Source organism: Notothenia coriiceps, unplaced genomic scaffold, assembly GCF_000735185.1.
Source record: "Notothenia coriiceps isolate Sejong01 unplaced genomic scaffold, NC01 NC01_scaffold00022241, whole genome shotgun sequence".
Classification (NCBI taxonomy): domain Eukaryota; kingdom Metazoa; phylum Chordata; class Actinopteri; order Perciformes; family Nototheniidae; genus Notothenia; species Notothenia coriiceps.
Window position 1 is genome coordinate 22,771 of NW_011354942.1, and position 19,858 is coordinate 42,628.

The 19,858-nt window shown below is 40.1% G+C and overlaps 1 protein-coding gene across 2 annotated transcripts; it reads left to right on the forward strand.

Moving 5' to 3' along the window:
• Positions 1–18,484, forward strand: kcnn4 (potassium intermediate/small conductance calcium-activated channel, subfamily N, member 4). 2 transcript variants are annotated; one of them, XM_010780910.1, is made up of 10 exons: positions 1–522; positions 4,896–4,991; positions 6,298–6,734; positions 8,919–9,060; positions 11,008–11,025; positions 11,541–11,651; positions 13,750–13,871; positions 15,011–15,080; positions 15,662–15,828; positions 15,958–18,484. In XM_010780910.1, the coding sequence occupies exons 1-10, from the start codon at positions 118–120 to the stop codon at positions 15,959–15,961; spliced, it is 1,572 nt and encodes a 523-aa protein (XP_010779212.1). In that variant the 5' UTR covers positions 1–117; the 3' UTR covers positions 15,962–18,484. The 2 variants fall into 2 exon arrangements, with proteins under 2 accessions (XP_010779212.1, XP_010779213.1); XM_010780911.1 differs by lacking the exon at positions 11,008–11,025.
• Positions 18,485–19,858: the final 1,374 nt, after the last annotated feature.

Genomic DNA, 19,858 nt, shown 5'->3' on the forward strand with positions numbered 1-19,858 from the left:
ACCAGTTGGTAGGAGTGTTAAGGTGAGGGTGTGTTAAGCCAAGTGTTTTGGTAAATCCGCTACTTCGATGAGCGTCAAACGAGAGAAGGGCCTGGTACACAGTGCGCCCAGCGGACTATGCCTTCTCCAACTCGGGAGGAAAGCAAAGGGGAGACCGGACAGGCAGAGCACGGAGCGACGGACAGCGGCGACAGGGAGAGAGGGACAGGCAACCGCCTCGCATGCGCTTTGGAGATGGAGATGACAACCCACAGTCTGCACGGCGACTCCAAACTGGACAGTGTGAATTGCGATGGCTTGATCAACCGAAACGGAGGAGACTCCGCAGAAGTGTCCGTGCCGCTGTCACTTCCCGGGAAGCGGACAGCTCACATGGAGGGAGACGACCTCTACAGACTGCGAGACAGAAAGTTTTTATTAGAGGATAAAAAGCGACTTTGCGCATTGGCTCTGGGGACTGCTCTGCTCGGGATACTTCTCACAATAATCCACGCCGAGATATGTCCCCTCGTTTATACACCGGTAGGTTATTTTAACACGGACCTCATCATGATTGAACTGCACAACAGAATCATATTATTAGATTGTAAATGTTTGAAATGTGACACTTGTGGTTGGCATATTTTATCTTAAAGCCATAGCCTTACAGCATGTTAGCCCATCCCGGTTTTCACTGAAAATGTCAATCTCACAAATCAAAATGTATGAGTGACATATTACACTCTCTGCAAGCATTTCCATGGATAGATTAACGTATAGCGTCCATTTTCATCTACATTTGCGAAGTACTATCATTTAAAAAACATTACTTGTATCCTACTTTGTGTTGTCAGCTGGTCGAGACACCTTGGTGTTGGTCCTTGAACGCATCATCAAACGATAGAATATCTAGAATATCATCAGTGGATAGAAAAACTGTTAACAATTGGTCTCCTTCTTCAAATCTCCTCTTATGTCGCAGTTACAACTCTTTTAAATAGTTTTTTACTTATAGTTTTTATAGAACGGATACAAATAAATGAATAGGCCTACGTTCATATTAAACATGTCATCTTTTATTCACAATATATTTCAGAAACGTAATTGATCATAAATGATGCAGAAAAACCCCTCACACAACTGGCTGTATTTGTTATCATAACAACTTCCTTGATTAGCAGAGCCTCATGCAGCACAACAGCAGAGCCTGCACCTGGGCTTTGACCCCCACTGACCTGCTGATTAGTTAGTCCATTTCCAGACACACTACTTGGTAGCACAGCCTCATGACATTAACATGCAGATCTCAGTGGATAACAATGCCAGGCCACACAATCAACAAATTATTAACTCCCCTGACTTCCTACAGCACACGCCAATTCCACATGTGGAAAAAAGTTCTCATGCACGCCACAAAATACATCAGACCACCTCCGTGCTGTGAAGTCAGTGATTGATTACAGTATCAAAGAGCCCCCACATTCATCAGCTACAATCTTTTGAAAAAACCTATGGAAATGACCTTCCGTGTTGAGAGAGTTGGACTGGGAGAAGCATGGTTGTGAAATGAACGGCTCTGGTACGAATATAACATTACTATTCCAGTTTACAAATACGAACCAAGAACAGGTGTTGTCTGTCTGTTCTTAACAACAGGCATCAGCTTCTGTACCATGGAAAAGCTGATGCACTGGAAAAACTTTTCTTTGCCGCAGTCAAAGCATATTATTTTGGAGAGGCAGCGTTTATTTTTTAACCATGGCCTTATATAACTGTTTTTAGCATTCATCTTTAAACTTCATGTGATGTCATTAAGTCATGAGTGTGAGCTGTGAGATCTTTCTCCACTGTGGACTGACATATAGGGGCTGTTTAAAAAAATACGGCATCCCTGCAGTGGCCTGAAGCACACTACAGCATTATTGTTTTGTTTTTTTAAAGCCATTTTAAGTGCACTGCAGAATATTTTGGAGCTTGTAGGCCAATCAAATCTAACAGCAGTCTACAAAGTGATATATTTAAATGACCTTTTAATGGTTATGCATGAAAAACAGGGGTATTTATGGAAAAAAAATCCACATTTCACCTCTTCCCCTACAACTAGAATGCTCACGGTACTTCGGGCTATCTTTCCACATCATTTAGTGTATAATTAGAGTGTTTGCATGGCCGGTCTGAAGGTCTCTCTGTCTTGAGTTTGACTGCACTCCAGCCCGGAGTGTGCTCACCTTTACCTGAATGCAACCTTGTGTCCTTTTTTTTTACAACTCTTCAACAACTTTTCTGGGATGACACATAACAAATCAAACACTATCCACACATTGAGACGTCCTGTTTTAAAGATGGGGTAGGTCATTTTGGAGAAACCAGCTCGAGTGCGCTAGAATTTGAAAATACACAGCCGGAAAAAATCTGCCACTTCCTTACAGAGCCCCTAACACACACGAACGTGCACATGACCAATTAGGGCACGAGATAAGTTTGTGCACGAGATGGAAGGCTGACAGGCAGGTAGGCCATCCAGTTCTTTTAGCCGGCCCGGCTAAAAGGATTGGTCGTGCTTTTAACAGTACTACGGCTTTCACAGATGACGTTTTTTTATGGATTTTTTGTCAAAGCACTTAAGATATTCATTGCTATCGGGATGTTAAAGGTGCGGTAGGTAAGTTTGAGAAAAATAAAAGAAGCTTAGTGGAATTCAGCCATCATTAATTTCCTTCTGTGTTTTTCTTATCATGGCAAGTCAAAAGTCCAGATTTTTCTGGGAGGGGTGATGAGACTCTGTATCTGACCGTTAAGATGAAAAGCAGCAGTAATTAGAGGACCAGGATGGCCTTTTTAACAGCGTGCAATGAAGTGCCCTACTCACCTTGGGTTTTAGGACAAGTGATCTGCAGGCTTTGGTTGTTTCTGACAGCTTATCAGCCACACCTGTCCTGTATAGTGTCTACCTCGTCAGGGCTTTAATTCAAACAAAAATAAATACAGTAGGTGTCACCAAATAGTTTTTTCAAGTTACCCTTTATCACACTAACACGTGTTTTTGTTTGGTATTAACAAGACCCGCAAAGGTTGTACGCGCTGTGTATTTCCTTTCCTATGACTGCCCAGCCACACCACACTCTTGTAGGATATTATTTCTTAGCCTTTCCTTAAAGGAGACCTATCATGCTATATTTGAATAATATATTGTAGGGCCATACCTATATAAGGTATATTTATACGGGTTTTTTTCAAAATACCAAACATATCAGGCATTTTAGCCATACCTCATTTTGCTCTATTTTCCTCTCCTCCACCCTGTCTTTGCATGCGCTGCAGCTGACCACGCCCCCCTGCAAAGGAGGGGGCTGAGTTACAAGCGTCATGTTACCATGCTGTTACCATGCTGTTACCATGCCATGGCAACCTCTCATTCCCCTGATAGGTGGAGAGTTGGCCATATAGGCGGAGCTCCTCGTCACTGACGTCAGACTATTTTAAAATCTGTATCAGTCTGTATCAGATCCGTTCCAGCCCCTTTTTTTTTTTTAGAGATTTGGGTATGGAGGAAAAGAGAGACGGTTGTGTTTTCTGACACTTGGTGAGTTCCCTGACACACCGGGGACACATATTCATGTATAAAAGACGTACAAAAGTGCATTTTGCATGATAGGTCCCCTTTAAGTGAATTACAGGATACCTCAACCTTCACGAGCACAAGAATCTACATGAAAGCTAATGGAACCACACCAACTAACAAACCAAATAAGAAAACTTTAGTCAGATTTATGTAGTATTTCTTTGGCAAATATTTATTCAGTTCAGTTCTTACGAACCAGACCACCTTCTATTGGACTGGATTTAGTTTTTTTCTTCTTCTATGCCTTGGGTGGCCTGAACTGACGATGGCTCAATGTCTGTCCAAGAATATGAGAAAACTGAAACTGTGTTAAGGTTAACCCAGATTAGGTTCACTGGGCTCTAAATAACAGTTTTCAACATGTTGTTGAAATCTCTGTTATGGAGTGTGGTGAAATGTTGAACTTTTGTGGGGTATTTTAATTAGCCCTGGACGAAATACAGACATGATGTGAACGTTACGTGAGAAACTGGAAAATGGCGTACTTTGCCAATGGACGTCACGCCAAACAACCTACACGCTCAAGTTTCCTCAAGTTCGAAAGTTTGTAATTATCTTTTTTTAACTGTAAACCACATGCAGCGGAACTGTTTAAAACTTCCATTGACGTTGCATGTTGAATGAAGGTTAGGTTCATTTTAACCTGCTGAGACAAAGGTGGTATGACAGAGGCCGATGCTTAAATCATCTGTTTCCCCAGCTGTCAGTTTGCTGGATTGGAAAGTATTTAATTACAGGAGCAATCGTTACTGTAACCGAGTGGCTTTTATATATCCGTTTGCAGTACATTTCTGAACCAGTAATTCCACTTTCATCGGGCCTAAGAACTGTTAAATTAAGCTCTATCTGGAAAGGCACACATTTAATTGTAGCCACCAGTTATGTTCTTATAACACAATCAGCAGGATATTTCTTTAAAATTTGTTCTAAATTAAGTTTTATAGAAGGGAAATCTCTTGCACAACTTTTATTATGGTGGTTTACACAGTTTTAACAGCATTACGGATTGGAGAGAGATTGATTGGATTAATTGTGGAAAGCTCATTCAAACTACAGTAAAAGTAGCCTAAATGTTCTACGTACGAACTACTTACTTCTCTAGGATTCTGCCACAGTGGAATGTAAGTTTTGTACTGCAAAAGGTCCATCAGGTCACATGTGCCTGCAGTGACAAAGTCTTACTAAGTCACTGTCTGCAAGTAAAAGCCTTGATAAAACCTTGATAATGGACAACAGTTACGGTAAGAAATAACATCTTTTCAACTTATCTCCCATGTCTCCATTTCCTTCCCAGGGCTCAAACATTGCCTTATTCATCAACTGTTCCATCAGCCTCTCCACTGGGTGTCTCCTCATCCTAATCATAGCTTTCCATTATAAGGACATCAGGGTGAGTTTGGCTTTTCTCATTTCGTATGCAACAGGCGCCTTCATTGTGTTCTAGAATGTGAGTGGTAGCCTTTGAGTGTGCATGCACAGATGCATCATTGCCAGATTTTGTGCTTCACTTTTTGTACCAGTTTTTGTTTGTTCCTAATTAGCTTAGTTATGATGATAACACTTTTGGGAGATACCTAAAGGGCAATTAATTTAGAAGGATCTCTCAGTCCATAGATGGTAGCCTCAACAATCATAATCTGTGTTAAATTTGCAAAATGCGTAAATAACCCGGGACAAAACAAGACAAAAAAGCCCACTCACGCATATACTATGTTGCAGCTGGGCTATTTTTCCAATCCACATGGCTCTCTGCCGTTGTGTGTGAACTTGATATACCTGAAGGGATTTGGTTTGAATTAAACAGAGTAAACATTCTTCCATTTGCCCTCATGCACACTCATAGCATGCATATCTAACAAAATGCAGTATGAACAACAAGTTCCGAAATGTTTTGGTCAGGCTTCTGGGTTTATACTCTCAACTACAGTGTTTTCAGTTTGGTTGCAAGTTACGTGTGTCTGATACAAGCAAACTTATTGCAAGTGAAAAGAGAAGATAAGGGAGGTCGAGGGTGGAGACACAGGCAATGTTTTGCGATGACTGATTTAAATATTGTATTTCAGATGTGACAAACTAAGTCAGCCAAATCATTAAGACCCTTAAAATCAGTGGAGGACAGGAGAAAGTTAACCTGCTTAATATTTTTATGCTCTTGAATCAACTGACCACAGTTAAGAAATATATTGACAGAAGAACACATTCTCATTTCTCAAGAATGAAATCATAGAATACAAGTTTCCTTCCGGTTTCCGTTAGATATCTGTGGTTTCACATCTTTGGAGATTTTAAAACCGTTGATCTTCTCACTGAGACACCGGACGTACTGTTTAGAACTTTTAATTCCATACAACAAAACAAATCCCAAGTTTCTGCAACTCCTGCATGCCACATAATGAGATTGGACAGTGGATGTTCTTTTTGAAAAAATATATTAGCATTTTATTTGCTGCAATGTTGTCCAGACAGAATTATAAAATATATTTAGTCCAAGGTTTAAGGAAACTCTTAGGAAAACGTAGGAAAATAAGAAATTAAGTTGGTGACGATATTGAGTGTTACGTACAATATATGGTATACGTTTCAAAGTGAATTCCGTACATTAACATTCAGATGTGCTGTATTCTTACTACTTTCCATCAGCACTCTTGTACTTTTCTTCTCTCACTCTGTCTTTTCTCTCGTCCTACATCTTTCAGCTGTTTGTCATTGACCACAACCAGGTGGACTGGCGTATTGCCATGACCAGCCAGAGGGTGCTTGTGATCACTCTGGAGTTGTTGGTCTGCGTCATCCATCCTGTTGGCACATACTGGGAGGTGGGCCTCCACACAAACTCCTCTTCCTCAGCTCCACTCTGTGTTTCCATCCACCATGGCAGGGCCCTGATGGACATGGAGCTGCTGTTATCAGTCCTGATGTTCCTCCGCTTGTACTTGGTGCACAGAGCCATCCTGCTGCACAGCAAAGTGCTGCTGAGCGCCTCCTACAGGAGCATCGGCTCGCTCAACAACATCAACTTCACCTTTCGCTTTGTACTCAAGATACTGATGAACAAATACCCAGCGCGCACCCTGCTGGCCTTCATCCTCTTCTTCTGGCTCACTGCTTCCTGGATGCTTACTCTGTGTGAGAGGTAGGGAAGAGAACTGTATATGTGCAAAGGTACAAGTTTACAAAATATATTCACAAATAAGAGACACTTGCATCAACCCTGGAGATTGTCTGTTAAAATGATGAGGGGCTTCCATCAAACATTGTTTTAAATGGGAAAGCCTTCAATTGCCAGTCTACCTTGAAATACAGTTGAATTCTTAAACTAATATAGGTTACAGCTGTAAATTAAAAGAAAGACTGAAGAAGATTGACAGCCCTCTCATTTGTTTATGTTATCTTTGAAGCTACAGTCAGAAGATGAGCTTAGCTCAGCATGCACACTAAAAGCAGGCATAAAGCTAACATGGATGCTTTCCAATGTAGGGCAAAAGGGCCAAATTAAATGAGATTTTACGAGTGGTAATGTGTCAAACTATTTTCTTGCCTGAAGCAGTAACTACTTTACCTACTTTTTAACTACTTTAACTACTTTACTTTACTTTACTACCTTTGGACCTATGGAGTCAGGCTAGCTGTTTCCACATTTCCAGTGTTAGTGCTAAGCTAAGCTAGCAGTCTGCTGCCTGATAATTCAGGTTAGTGTACAGATATAAGGGCAGTATTCATTTTCTCCTTTAACTCTAAAAAGCAAACACTTGTATTTTTTATCCTAAGTTTTTAAACATAGGCTACAGCTTAAAATAAAGCAAATCTTAAAATCCTTCTTCAAAGCTTAAACTTCACTTAAAATGTCACCAGCCTGCAACAATGTTCCTCTAACATATCTGAGTATAATCTTTGCTTGATTGTTTCTAGTTTTATAATAGAGCTGTTCCTGCTTAACAAATATTGACTGGACCTAGGTTGAAAAAGTAACAGCGGAAGAATGCCGGATGTTTGCTTTCCCCAATAATCAATGTGGATAATATTAGTTTTTGACACTAACATTCCTAACTAGCTGTATTACAGTGAACTGAATTTCTCTGTCAGGATGTCAGTTGTCAGGGGCTTTTATGCTCAATAGTGAATATAGAACTTTTCAAATTGTGATTCCTGAAAGATTAGACGTAGCACTCATAATACAGCACACAATCATCCAAAAAGAAAACCGTACCTCCACCAATAATTACTTTATGTTTCTTTCACTTTTATTCTAAGGAAATGTAATGTTATTCTCATAGGTGCCTACATACATAAACCCACCGTACAGACTGTTACTATTTTCCAACAAACTTCCTCTCCCCGTGACCTACATTAGCATTTAAAACAACAACATATTTGGTAGTTTAACCGTCCTCCTTAAACCTTGATAGTCAATTTGACCTTCCTGTTCAGAAGGATGTCCAATTAACTGATCTGACTATCATCCAATTTTATGTTGTTACTCTAACAATTTGCTGTTGAACACAAGCCAACTAAATGTCAACTTTATCCTCCGCAGACTGTTTGAACAGTGAGGTAATTGGTTCTTTTGAACTCTAATGGGAGGTTTAGCCTTCAGTTGCACATGTCTTAGTCTGGTATGTTTTCATTTATCAAAAGTCATAAAGAGCTTAAGATTGATAGCTAATAAGACCACCAAGCCTTTTTAACGCTGAGTTGTTACACCAGTCGTGCTGCTTACCACCTCCAGGAGACAGTCGATCCCTCACACACTTTTGTAACATCTTTGTGCGGTTTCTGCTAAGTGTACAATGGACTTATGCTTTTTATGGATTTACAAGTTTACTGGTACACACTTCCTGACTACCAAAGTACTGTCGAGCATCTGTTCTGATTACACAGTTTGATTAACAGACCACACCTTTAATCAACTAAGAAGACTCATTGTGATACAAGGATATGTTTCATTTATTGCTGCAGCTAAGACATAAAGTCCTATATAACTGCAATCATACAATGGTTCCCAGAAAAGACTAAGTCATTCGAAAATAATTGAAGAGAAATTGATTGATTGTAATGAATCATTTAGTACACTTCCAGTTTCTTTGTTCCAATGTTTTTGCTATTATTACCTAAGGAATCTTAAGCAATTTTACAGTAGCTAACATGGAAATATAGAATTTTGTCTAAAAGCAATTTACCAAATGGATAGGGTGGATGATATCACAATAAAATTATACTTCACTTTTTACTCTCAGGGTGTTTGTCATTCTGTTTGTAATAGTTATCACTTAAATATGTTTGGTTATTTAATACCATTCCTACTTTTTCCATCCTGCAGGCAGACCCAGGTTGCCACAAACACAGGCCAAATGGACACGGCGATGTGGCTCATAGCCATCACCTTCCTCACAGTGGGTTATGGGGATGTGGCGCCCCACACCAGCTGTGGAAAGGCAGTGTGTCTCTTCACTGGAGTCATGGTTAGTAGGTTGGGTTGCATCTTGAGAATCATATTATTAAAAATGAGATTTGAGATTGATTATGAAATACAAAGTGTTTGTCAAACTGTGTGCATGTTGAAGTACATAAAGCAAGTGCCGAGGCAATTACTGTATGTGCCGTTTTAATTTCTAGTACTTGCTTTGACCTCCTAACAGCAGCAGTGGTTTTATTTCAAAATACATTAAATGCTTACTTTTATAAACACAAAGAACACCTTTTCTTTGTTCCCTTCTGTATGCGTTTTTTAACGAAAACTCCTTACAAAATGTTTTCTCTGCATGCAAAACCAGCTTGATAAGGCACACAAAACAAGATGTTCTGTAAATGTTCTTCTTCTCTGTTTCTCTTAAATATTCCCTCTACTTTCTTTTTAGTTTAAGTTCTATTTTTCTAATTTTCCCTTGTTTTCTGTTTGATTTGATTTACGGTAATTTGAATGTTTCTATTCAGTTTTATTCTGTTATGATTAGCTCCGTTTTGTTCCATGTGGTTGTGCTACGTTCCATTCCTCCTAATATTTCATGTTCTGGATTATGCTATAATATTGCCTTCTGTTCCGTTCCATGTTGTTCTGCTCTGTTCTGTTCCACATCACCCTCCCTGGTTTGTTTCATTCCTTTCCGTTTTGGTTCTGTTCCATAGCAGCAACTCATCCTCCTTTTTCCTATTTAGTTTTTCCCATTTGATATCAGGTCAGTTCAGTTTGGTTCACTTTTCTCCTGTGTCTCTAGTGTTCCATCCCAGTCTATTCTGCACTAGTTATCTTGGATACATATACGCTTTTGCCCAGCTACACACCCTAGCGGCGCTGACTGACCTGAATGCCTTCATTCCCTTGTGTGCATGATTTAGATCACAGCTGTATATTAATGGCTGTTGCTTGTGCAGGACCTTGGTGGTACCAGGCACTCACACAAAAAGACTGTGGGAGGGAAACTGTCAGCATGCAGTGGGCCCTGTGCAGTCCACACAAAACATCTGCATGGAGTGTGATGTCATTGTTTTGGTGCCCAAAATGGCTTTTCTCTTTGCCATACCACACAGATAACTCTGAAAATATTGCTTAATTGTTTATCTCCTAACATAGAATACAATCATTAAAGTAGCCCACAGAGAAAGTATAGAAAAAATGATAGTCCATTCAAATGGTAAGATGAAGAAAAACGTTTTTTTTCGGTGACAGTAAGATAATATTGTAATGTTATGGTATTGCAAATAAGAAGAAGGTGAATACTAATAAAATAAGGAAGGGAGAGTCAGAGATAAAAACACAAAGGGTTTTCAAGTACAATAAAAAAAAAGTCACTGAAAGCATGAGTAGCCATGTGTTTGAATATTCAACAGACTAGGGTTGACTGCCTCACCTCTGCTGCTTTAAATTCTGTTACAAACAGATAAGAATCTGGATGTGGGCACGAGTCCAGTTCAGACACCTCCGTGACAGAGTGGAAAACAATCTTTCCCCTCTCTCTCTCTCCATCTCCCTTGTTTTTATAAGCTTCCATCCTTATATGGGAAAACTTTCCACCATATCCATTTTTAGGTAGTTTATTGCATTTGGCAGCAGTACAACCGGAGGGTGTGCCAACCTGTGCCGTGATTTGGGGAAAAAAGCCCTACTCCCACCAGGGCAGTTTTGGGAGCCAGTGACTGGCACTCTCACACCTGTAATATAGCTGAACGCCTCTATGCTCGACTCCAGCCATAACTCAATGTCCAGCTGTTTCCAGGGGCTGACAATGCTGTTTACATCACTGTGTGTGGATGGATGCAAGGAAAGAGTTTGTACCTCCCCGGTTGCACAGAGGGTGTAATTATAGATCTTTCGTAGGTGTTGAAGTGATGGTAAAAAATAGATTTTAAACCTGTCCTTTCTTTTCTAATTCTTGATCTTGCTCTCTTCTTTTTATTCTCTGTAATGCAAGCTGAAAAAAGGAAAACAGGTAAAGACTTTCATCATTATCCGTGGTGGACATGAAATCATCGCAGCGATTTTTCTAGGTTTTCTATGACGTATGTATGTCTGTGAATATAAAGTTGTGCAGCCTATCTAAATCCTCACCGTCATTCAGTAGTTCCCTGTACAGTAATAGCACACAGCCATTCTCAGAGGAAACCAGCACTATAACAGTGGCACAGAGGCATGTGCTTAACCATTGAACTCTCTGTGTAAATATAACTATGATTTATTGGACAAAAACCATATGAGGTATGCAGATCAACATCCAGATTTCTAAAAACGTGATGTTCCCATGAGGGTAACACACACGATGTACTGTTTTTAGACAATGTCAGGCTTAAAAACATTGTACAAGTTTCTCTTGAGTGTTGCCTTGTTGATATCACTACAATCTCCAGGATCAATGGCAAACGCTTACATGTTTATTAAAACTCTGTTGAGAAGATGGATAGTAGATTCATCAGTAATTGTGCCAACTGACAGTGTGTTGTGTTTTAGGGTGTAGCATGCACTGCCATGCTGGTGGCTGTTGTTACTAAGACGCTGGCGTTGAACAAAGGAGAGAAACATGTGCACTTCTTCATGCTGGACTTCCAGATCTCTAAAAGGGTAAGTGAAGTTATACAGCAAATGTGTGTTTAATTGTCATAGTTTATATATGAAGAACAATCACCAATTTCTGAATTTGCACTTTCTTGATCACAAATGTGACTTTTGAATGTAAGTACATGGCCAATTTTCACTTGCTGTTTCTTCTCTTCAGATACCAGTATCCTTCTTTTATGTTTTGGCCCATTTACTACAATGTATGCATATAATTGACTTCCAACTTCAAAGCGTGCTGTAATATTTGAGATTTTCCCTTTATTTTTCTCTTTAAAAATCAGCTTGCAGAAACTTGAAACGTGTTTAGGTTAGGAAATCCATCACAATGAACACTATTTATTTTTGTCGAGGTCACTGGAACATTGCGTGTTAATGCAGCTGTGGTAGTGCAGAATGATTTGAAAAATCTGTTCTGCAAAGCCAGACAACAATAACATAACTCAATAAAATAAGTAAAACGCTTTGTTATGCTTTGGAAAATGCTCGTCAGTCATTTAAAATATGTTATTTGCATAGAATTGTCTTTAACTTGTACAATCCTGGTGGTTTGATAAAAAACAAAACAACCATGGAGCAGAATTAAACAATTCTCTGTGGAGAATTTACAATCAAACGTTGGATAAAATAAAACCTAATGACATCACAGGCTCACCTACATCTGTGACAAAAACATAAAGATATGAAGAAAATGTATGTCATGTGTGAAAAAAGGTTCTCCAACAGGAGCTCTTCAACTTGAAAACAGTAGCTCTTATTTTTGTCATAGTATTGATCTAATAATTTAACAAACTTCTACTTCTACTGCCCCCCTCCCCTACATCTGAGGTTGCAAGACAAATAAGATGAATGACAAAGTATGGAGAAGTCAGGAAGGAAGCATCACTACTTTCCGTGTCGTAGGCATGTTTTGGTTTTCTAATCTTATTGAATGATTTTTTTTCCTTAAATAAGAGACACCAGAGGACAGAATAGTGTGGGAAAATAGGGGGGGAAACCTAACCCCTTTACAGCATTTTCAAGGCGTTAAACAGAGGAAATCATCTGATCTCTGTCAGGAAAGAAACTTGTGTCAGTTCAGGACTGTGCAGCGATTGGCAGGAAGCCGGTTGAGTTTACGTACGTGTGTGTTTGTGGGTGCGTGTGTGTGTGGAAGTGGCTTGGACAGGATTCAGGTTTGCTTACTATTATTAAGAAGGAGGTGTCTGATAAAAACACTTGAGGAAACAGTGTCATAAAGCCAGCAAAGTGGCGTAGGACTATACATAATGTGAATTGATTGATATAGTTCCTATCCTACTGTCAGTTGGCGCTCTGTATTCAGTACTACAGCTTCTCACTGTAAGCCAGTGTCGGACTGTAGGTGCACTGCTTCGGAGGATACAACCATTTCCTTTCTCCCACTGGCTGCATCCTGTCACAAGGTGCATCTTTATGCCTTGCTTGCTTGCTTGCTTGTGTGTGTGTGTGTGTGTGTGTGTGTGTGTGTGTGTGTGTGTGTGTGTGTGTGTGTGTGTGTGTGTGTGTGTGTGTGTGTGTGTGAGTGTGTATGAGTGTGTATGAGTGTGTATGAGTGTGTGCATCCTGAGCTATCTGGTGAAGTCCAGATTTACGCTGATGGGAACAAGGGAAGACATCTGGATGCAGACACTGACAGCCCCTATTAATAACCCTCACAACAGGGCCCGAGTGACATCATCAAAGGGCACTAACGGTGATTTGGGCAGGAAAACAAACAGACGTGAATAGAATCAAAGAGAAAGGTGCAAAAAGGTGAAACCTCACTTCTTGTCTCTTGAGTGGCCTGTTCAAATTCTTGTATTCAAGCTTTTTTGGGAATACAAGACCTTCAAAGTTTTGTTTTATCTGAAATAATAATCATAGTGCAATTCAACTCAAGAGGAAAGACTATCTGGATTGAATCAGCTGCCTCAGATGACTCATACTTTTACTTCCTGTGCTTAAATGATTGATATGAACCAGATTCTGATGAAGAAAAAAACACAATAAGCACCGTGTGTTGATTTCAATCAAGCTTGCAAGTTTAAGTGACTTTACCTTGATGGTCTTATAACCCTGTTTGATGTTTCTGTCTCTTCACCAGATCCGCCACGCAGCTGCTAACGTGCTGAGGGAATGCTGGCTTCTGCACCGCGCAAACCTGACAAAGGGCAACCGCGGTGAGCACCGAAGACACCAGAGATGCCTTCTGGAAGCCATCAGAGTGTGAGTTACTGTATTGCAAGGAGAAGTAGCTCCAGGCAGGATGTCTGGGTGTGTGTCTGGGCGAGAAATGTAAGTTTGTGTTGGGTTGGGTATATCACGGGTCATTAACTGGTGCTTTCTCACAGAGTCAAAATTTGTAATGTGTTATTCAGATTAATAATTAGATTTGTTGGCCTCATGAGGGCAGGGCATGTGTGATCAAGGGACGGGTGCACCCTTCCAATATACAGGTTTCAAGGCAAGCTTTGTAGACATGCTGACCAATAACTGACTAATACAAATGTTTACGTTCTACTTACATTTTGTCATTTACTATTTAAAGTAATACACAACCTTCCGAGACACTTATTGAGAGATTTAAAATGAGGAGATGTCATTATTTGCACACAGTTGTGTCTTTTGGTTACCTCTAAGAACAAGTGCAGGAAGTCCACAAGTGTGATTGCATGCCTCATTATCCTGACATCAGTGTGTAAGTGTGTGTTTGCCTAGAAGGGAAGGGGTTGTACTTCCTGCTTAACACCGGGCAGAGTTACTATAAATAAATACACTGTGGAAAGTAGGAGTGTTAGGCATCCACATTTTTAAATGAAGAACATCATAATGAGACAATTACTCCAATACCTGCAGAGAATGACTGCTTGGTTGCAATATTGGTTTCCATTTTTCTTTTTTTGGTGGGGCTTCGTCTATCCCAGACACGCCAGATACTAAATTTAGCCCTTTTCCACCTTTATATGTCAAAAAAACTCCCAGCGAATGTTTTATAGCTATTTAACAATCACAGCATGACTCCTGCATGTTGTTGGGAGGTGTAATACACAGTTGTCAGCATATTCCTCTGCTCCACAAATCAGGGGTGTTGTGTTGTGCCAGGGCTTTTCTGTTTGTCCAAAAATAGGGAAGTTCCCTCTGTAGATGTGCATATCAGAACTCATTGGAGCTTTTATCTCTGCTAGTTGTATCATATTGGCTTCTGTTTAATCTATACATACATCTTCCTGCACTACAACATGAAATTACTTTCAACTGTTTTACTTTTCTGTGTTTCAATGAAACATTTAATACATTTATATAATTTCATTTCCATTATTTTTCAAACACGTGACTGAGATCTATCAACCTTTCTTTCTGCACAGATTCCGGCATTTACGCCTGAAACGAAAAAAGCTGAGGGATTACGTCAGTGAGATGGTGGACCTCCCGAAGGTAGTCGACAGCTGTCACAGGAATGTTTTATCAAAAGGGCTAATGATGACAAATATCCCCATAAAACACTCACTACTTACATTTATGCAGTATTTTGCAATCTGCTGTTTATTGCTAGATGTTCAGACACATTAAATGCTCGTTAAAAAGAACTATATAAAATGTCTCAGGAGTCATTTGTGTCAGGAATTCACAGGCCAGAAGACTTTTCCATGTGGAATAAACCCAAGATTTAAAGATGTTGCCCAGTGAGCACTAATGTTTAATTTGTGCACTTTAAAATGCATTTCCTGATTGATTCATATGATATATTGTTTTTCCAGATTAAGTGCAGCCTTTGTAACCAGATTTGTTGATGTTGGCGTATTTTTCTTAAACCCAAGTTTCTTAAGGAAGCGTTAAAAATGGAGTCTCACACTTTCTAAGTGGGCAGCACTGGGATGGTTTCAAGTCCGACACTATCGGTCTAAGCTTCCCTATAAATATAGAACGTTCATTTAAAATGTGTCTCTACACAATATTCGATTTATGGCTGTAGTTCAAGAATCTTTCAATCTGTTCTGTGTGGCCATTTTTAATAGATGCAGATGATCATGTGCGACCTCAGTGCCAATTGGAATAACTCGTACCGGGAGCTGGAGCAGCGGATCCACTCCATGGAGCAGAAGCTGGACGAGCTGAGTCGCTGCTTCCAGCAAACCTCAGAGATGTTGTCTCATGTCCTACGCCACCGCAACACAGAGATCAGGTAAACAACACTAACAGGAGAGCTGCCAGCGACGTGGAACTGATCTGCAACCAACAAAGTGTATGGTGTGGTATCTGACCTGCATAATGAAAACTATTAGTATCATTTATTTTCCTTTTGTTTTTGCAGGTGACGTTTCAACAAACAATTATATCGGAAGACAGTATATCGTCATATCAGTGTTTTCATCTACAGTATACATGAAAGTGAGACAGTGACTCCTCTCCACCTGGAGCTGCTCCAGACTCTTAACTTACTGAACAACTTGGAAGACTACTTTCTAACCATCTCATCTTCTGGCCCTGAGCTGAGTGCACAGCACAATGAGTCTGTACAATTCTACAGATTAAAATAGGACTTCCATTCACTGTGGGAGAATCACAGTGCATTTTTGTATATCTGTTGTTTTCAGCTGTTATATGTGTGACAGTGTACACATAACTGAGTTAATCTCAAACAAGGACTGTGGAGAGCCTTCACAGAGCCTGTTCTCTTAACTGCTATTTGTAAAGTTTCAATGATAGACTCTGTCACTGCCTTATTCCTGTGGAATAAGATACATTTTATTTTTTGTTAATTTTATTCTAAGTTTCTTGCAATGTTTCACAGTGTAAGCCTAATCAGTTTTGTAAAGAAATCTCTGGCAGGTCCTCTTGTATTAGCCGACAGTTTCATGGTTACATATTGTTTGCAGGTTATTATATTATAATCTCTTCCAATCCGTATTGTTCTGCTTTCTTCTAACCCCCTCAAATGGTCTGTGAATTAAATGGTATGCTCAAACAAGAGAAGAAACGTCAATCAAGGATTGTGGCAACTTTATTTCAATCTGAAAATCATTGGGCCTTAAACAGTAGTCCATTCAAACTCTTGGATGAATGTGTATGTGTTGTGTTGTAATCATCTGATGCAGGAAAAACATGCTCTGAGAGTGAGTTGCCTTCAGTACCCCACCAGCTCCATCTAGTGGATATTATTTCAATAAACATAGATAATACTGAGGACAGTTGACATGAAGATTATATAACAACCATAAAAAAGGTCAAATGCTATTTTCAACCTGAATACCAAGGCCTGTACAATGTCTCACACAACATGTGAATTATCTGCAGTGAAAACAAATCAAGAGGACTCAGAAACTCACTGGTAAATGTGAAACTTCATGAAAAAAATTAAAATAGCAAAACTGGATGAACTCTCTCTCCAGAGTATAAACTGGAGTGTTTTCATTTAACCCAATACTGAACAAAGTGCATTGTGGGTTAATTTGTACTGGTGTATGGTCAAAATAACTTGTTTCTAACATTGTTTACTATGTATCATTTGCGGTGAAAAACATGTTAACAACCATCCAGGACATGCTTATAAATAAAAGCCATTACAAATGTATGTGAGTTTGCTTTGATTTTGTCTTAAAAAGATTTTGATTCAACACTGTTGTTCTAAAGTGTTGTGCAGAAAGCTGGAAAGGAGTAAGTTAATCAAAGCAATGGAGGAACCAAGGATGTGTCTGCTTCGTCATTTCACCGGCTTCTTTAATCGTTTCGCTTTTCTCCTGTTTTTAATCTGGTGCCATATGTAAGCTGAAGGCCTAAAAAAGAGCTGTCCGCAGTCACATGTAAAAGGCAGTCTGCACTTTTTCTTAACTTTACATTTCCGAGTACGTCCAGAACGGTGACTCTTCTGAGACTTGCCCTTCATGTGCTCAGCTAAGAGTTTGGCCCCTGTGAAAGTGTCCCCGCAGCCGACACAGATGTAGCTCACGGTCTCCGCGTGCTGAACGCAGTGCCGCAGCAGGTGCAGCCGGTGCTTGAAGGCTCGGCCGCAGGGGCACCGGTGCGAGCGCGGGCCTCTGTGGAGGTAGCGGTGGCTGATGATGAAGGAGGGCTGCCGCAAGATAACCCCACACTGCCTGCAGGGGTAGGAGGCCTTGGAGCGCCAGCCCTTGGTCATACGTTTCTTCAAAGCTATGTCCTGGCTGTTGTTCTTAAAAAGGCCCACAATGGTGGTCGATGGTGGGCTGACAGGATGGGAAGCAGCAGTGGCACCCGATGGGACAAACACATGTGTAGACAGAGGTTTACCTGTGCTAGAGGAGGAGGTCAACAAAGAGGAAGGAATAGCGTAGAGAAAACCAGCCCGGGTCTGTGCATCACAGAATTTCCCATTCACCTGGTGGACAGCATGTTGACTACTTATGGCTTGCGTGCCACCTAGTGAAACCTTTTTATCTGTCAACGCTGATGCATCGGTTATAATGCACACCTTGGTGCTGACCACTGATGTGTGAATTCTGGTGATGTGGTTTAACAGACTCTCCTCAGATCTAAAAAAGGTTTTGCATATCTTACACACTTGCGGCATTGAATCGACACAAAAGAGGAGTTGATCCAATTTGGTTCCCTTGGGACACTGGAAATGCTGTAAGGAGTTCTCCAGGGGGAAAACCTGGGCACAGACTACACAGGAATACAAAGGCATGTGGTGTTCTTTAAGATAAGCCTCACTTGTAAAAAGCTTCTTGCAAACTGTACACGGATATTGTACCTTTATACCACTACAGTGCAGCAAATGGAGCTTCATTGAACGGTATGGCCCTCTACCACATGCCTCACACATGGATTTGGAGTCCAGACTATGAGAAGAGCCACTAGAACAATCAGTAGAACTTGAATCACCATCTGACTCGAGATCCTCTGGACACAAGTCTGAAGGGTTAAAGTGTGTCTTCATTTCTTCATCAGATGCACTGCTTGATGAATCCTCTGATTTCTCGCAATCTATTTCATCATCTTCAACCATTGTATACTCTATACTGTTTTCATGTTTCCCAGCCATCTCAGGCTTCATCTCAATTCGTTGTTTAGGCCTTGATTTTGACAGTGAGTCCCACAGCCCTAACTTTGTGATTTGCTGTGCAGTCTCCTTGTTAGGAAAGTTGTCACTATTCTGACTCGGATGTATGACCGCAGAAATCAAAGAGGGAGTTTTTTTTAATCCCAAGCAGCTAGCCTCTGCATGTGTGTTCAATTCCCACACAGAACTGAAACCCTCATGACACTTTTCGCAGCAGGCTGGCAAGTGAACATTATCCAGGTGCATGGAGAGTGATGTCAAGCGTCGGAAGTTAACCTTGCAGATGTGGCAGGTGGCTTTGTTGTTGTGGTTTTTGTAGTGGGAGATCAACGTAGTCAATTCGCTAAATTGTTTGCCACATTCCCAACATTTTTCCTTTGTTTTTGTATCATCCCACTCCATCCTTCCTCGCTGCTCGAGTCTTCAGACATGAGGAAATGGTCGAGGATAACTTCTAGGTGGTCTGCAAAATCAGAAAGGAAAGAAGCGCTTAAAAAACAAGTTTGGGAAATACTCCTCTAGGCATCACAGTAGACAGGAATTTTTGTATTATTATTATTAAGTAATTTATTTAGATAAAGATGTAGCCAAATGTTAGCTATTAAATGTGTGTCAAAGAGCTGAAAGAACTATAAGAGTACAGCCTCACTGAGATGCTAGCATGTGGAAGGCTGTTGATTCTCTTATGGCATTGTCTTTGTGTTATGCTATTGTTATATAATTGAAATGATGAGTCATTTTAAAGTAAAAACACAAAAAGGAATTTCAAGAGGTGTATACAATTTTCTCATTGTTAAACAGAAATGATTACATCCAAAAAACGAACTATAAACTAACTATAACAACAAGTGAATACAATAATTATTAGGTGCTTCAGTTCTAGTGTGTGTAACTTTTTAGAGTCTTGTATAACTTTCGAACAATCCCCGGTTTATCACGTATGTAAAAATAAAACTCTGTATATTACCCCTGTACAGTAAGAGGTAACGTTATTTACCTCCGTCCGCAAGTGTTGGACTAAACATTGCCGCCTGCAGCCCAGTGAACGTTTAAAATAGTTTGATAAATCCAAAAAAATAAGGTAACGGTTGGTCAAAGACAGTGAACGTATCTTATCAAATCGAAAAATCGAGCGATAACGTCAACTTGTATGTAATAGTTTAGGTCCTGTCTC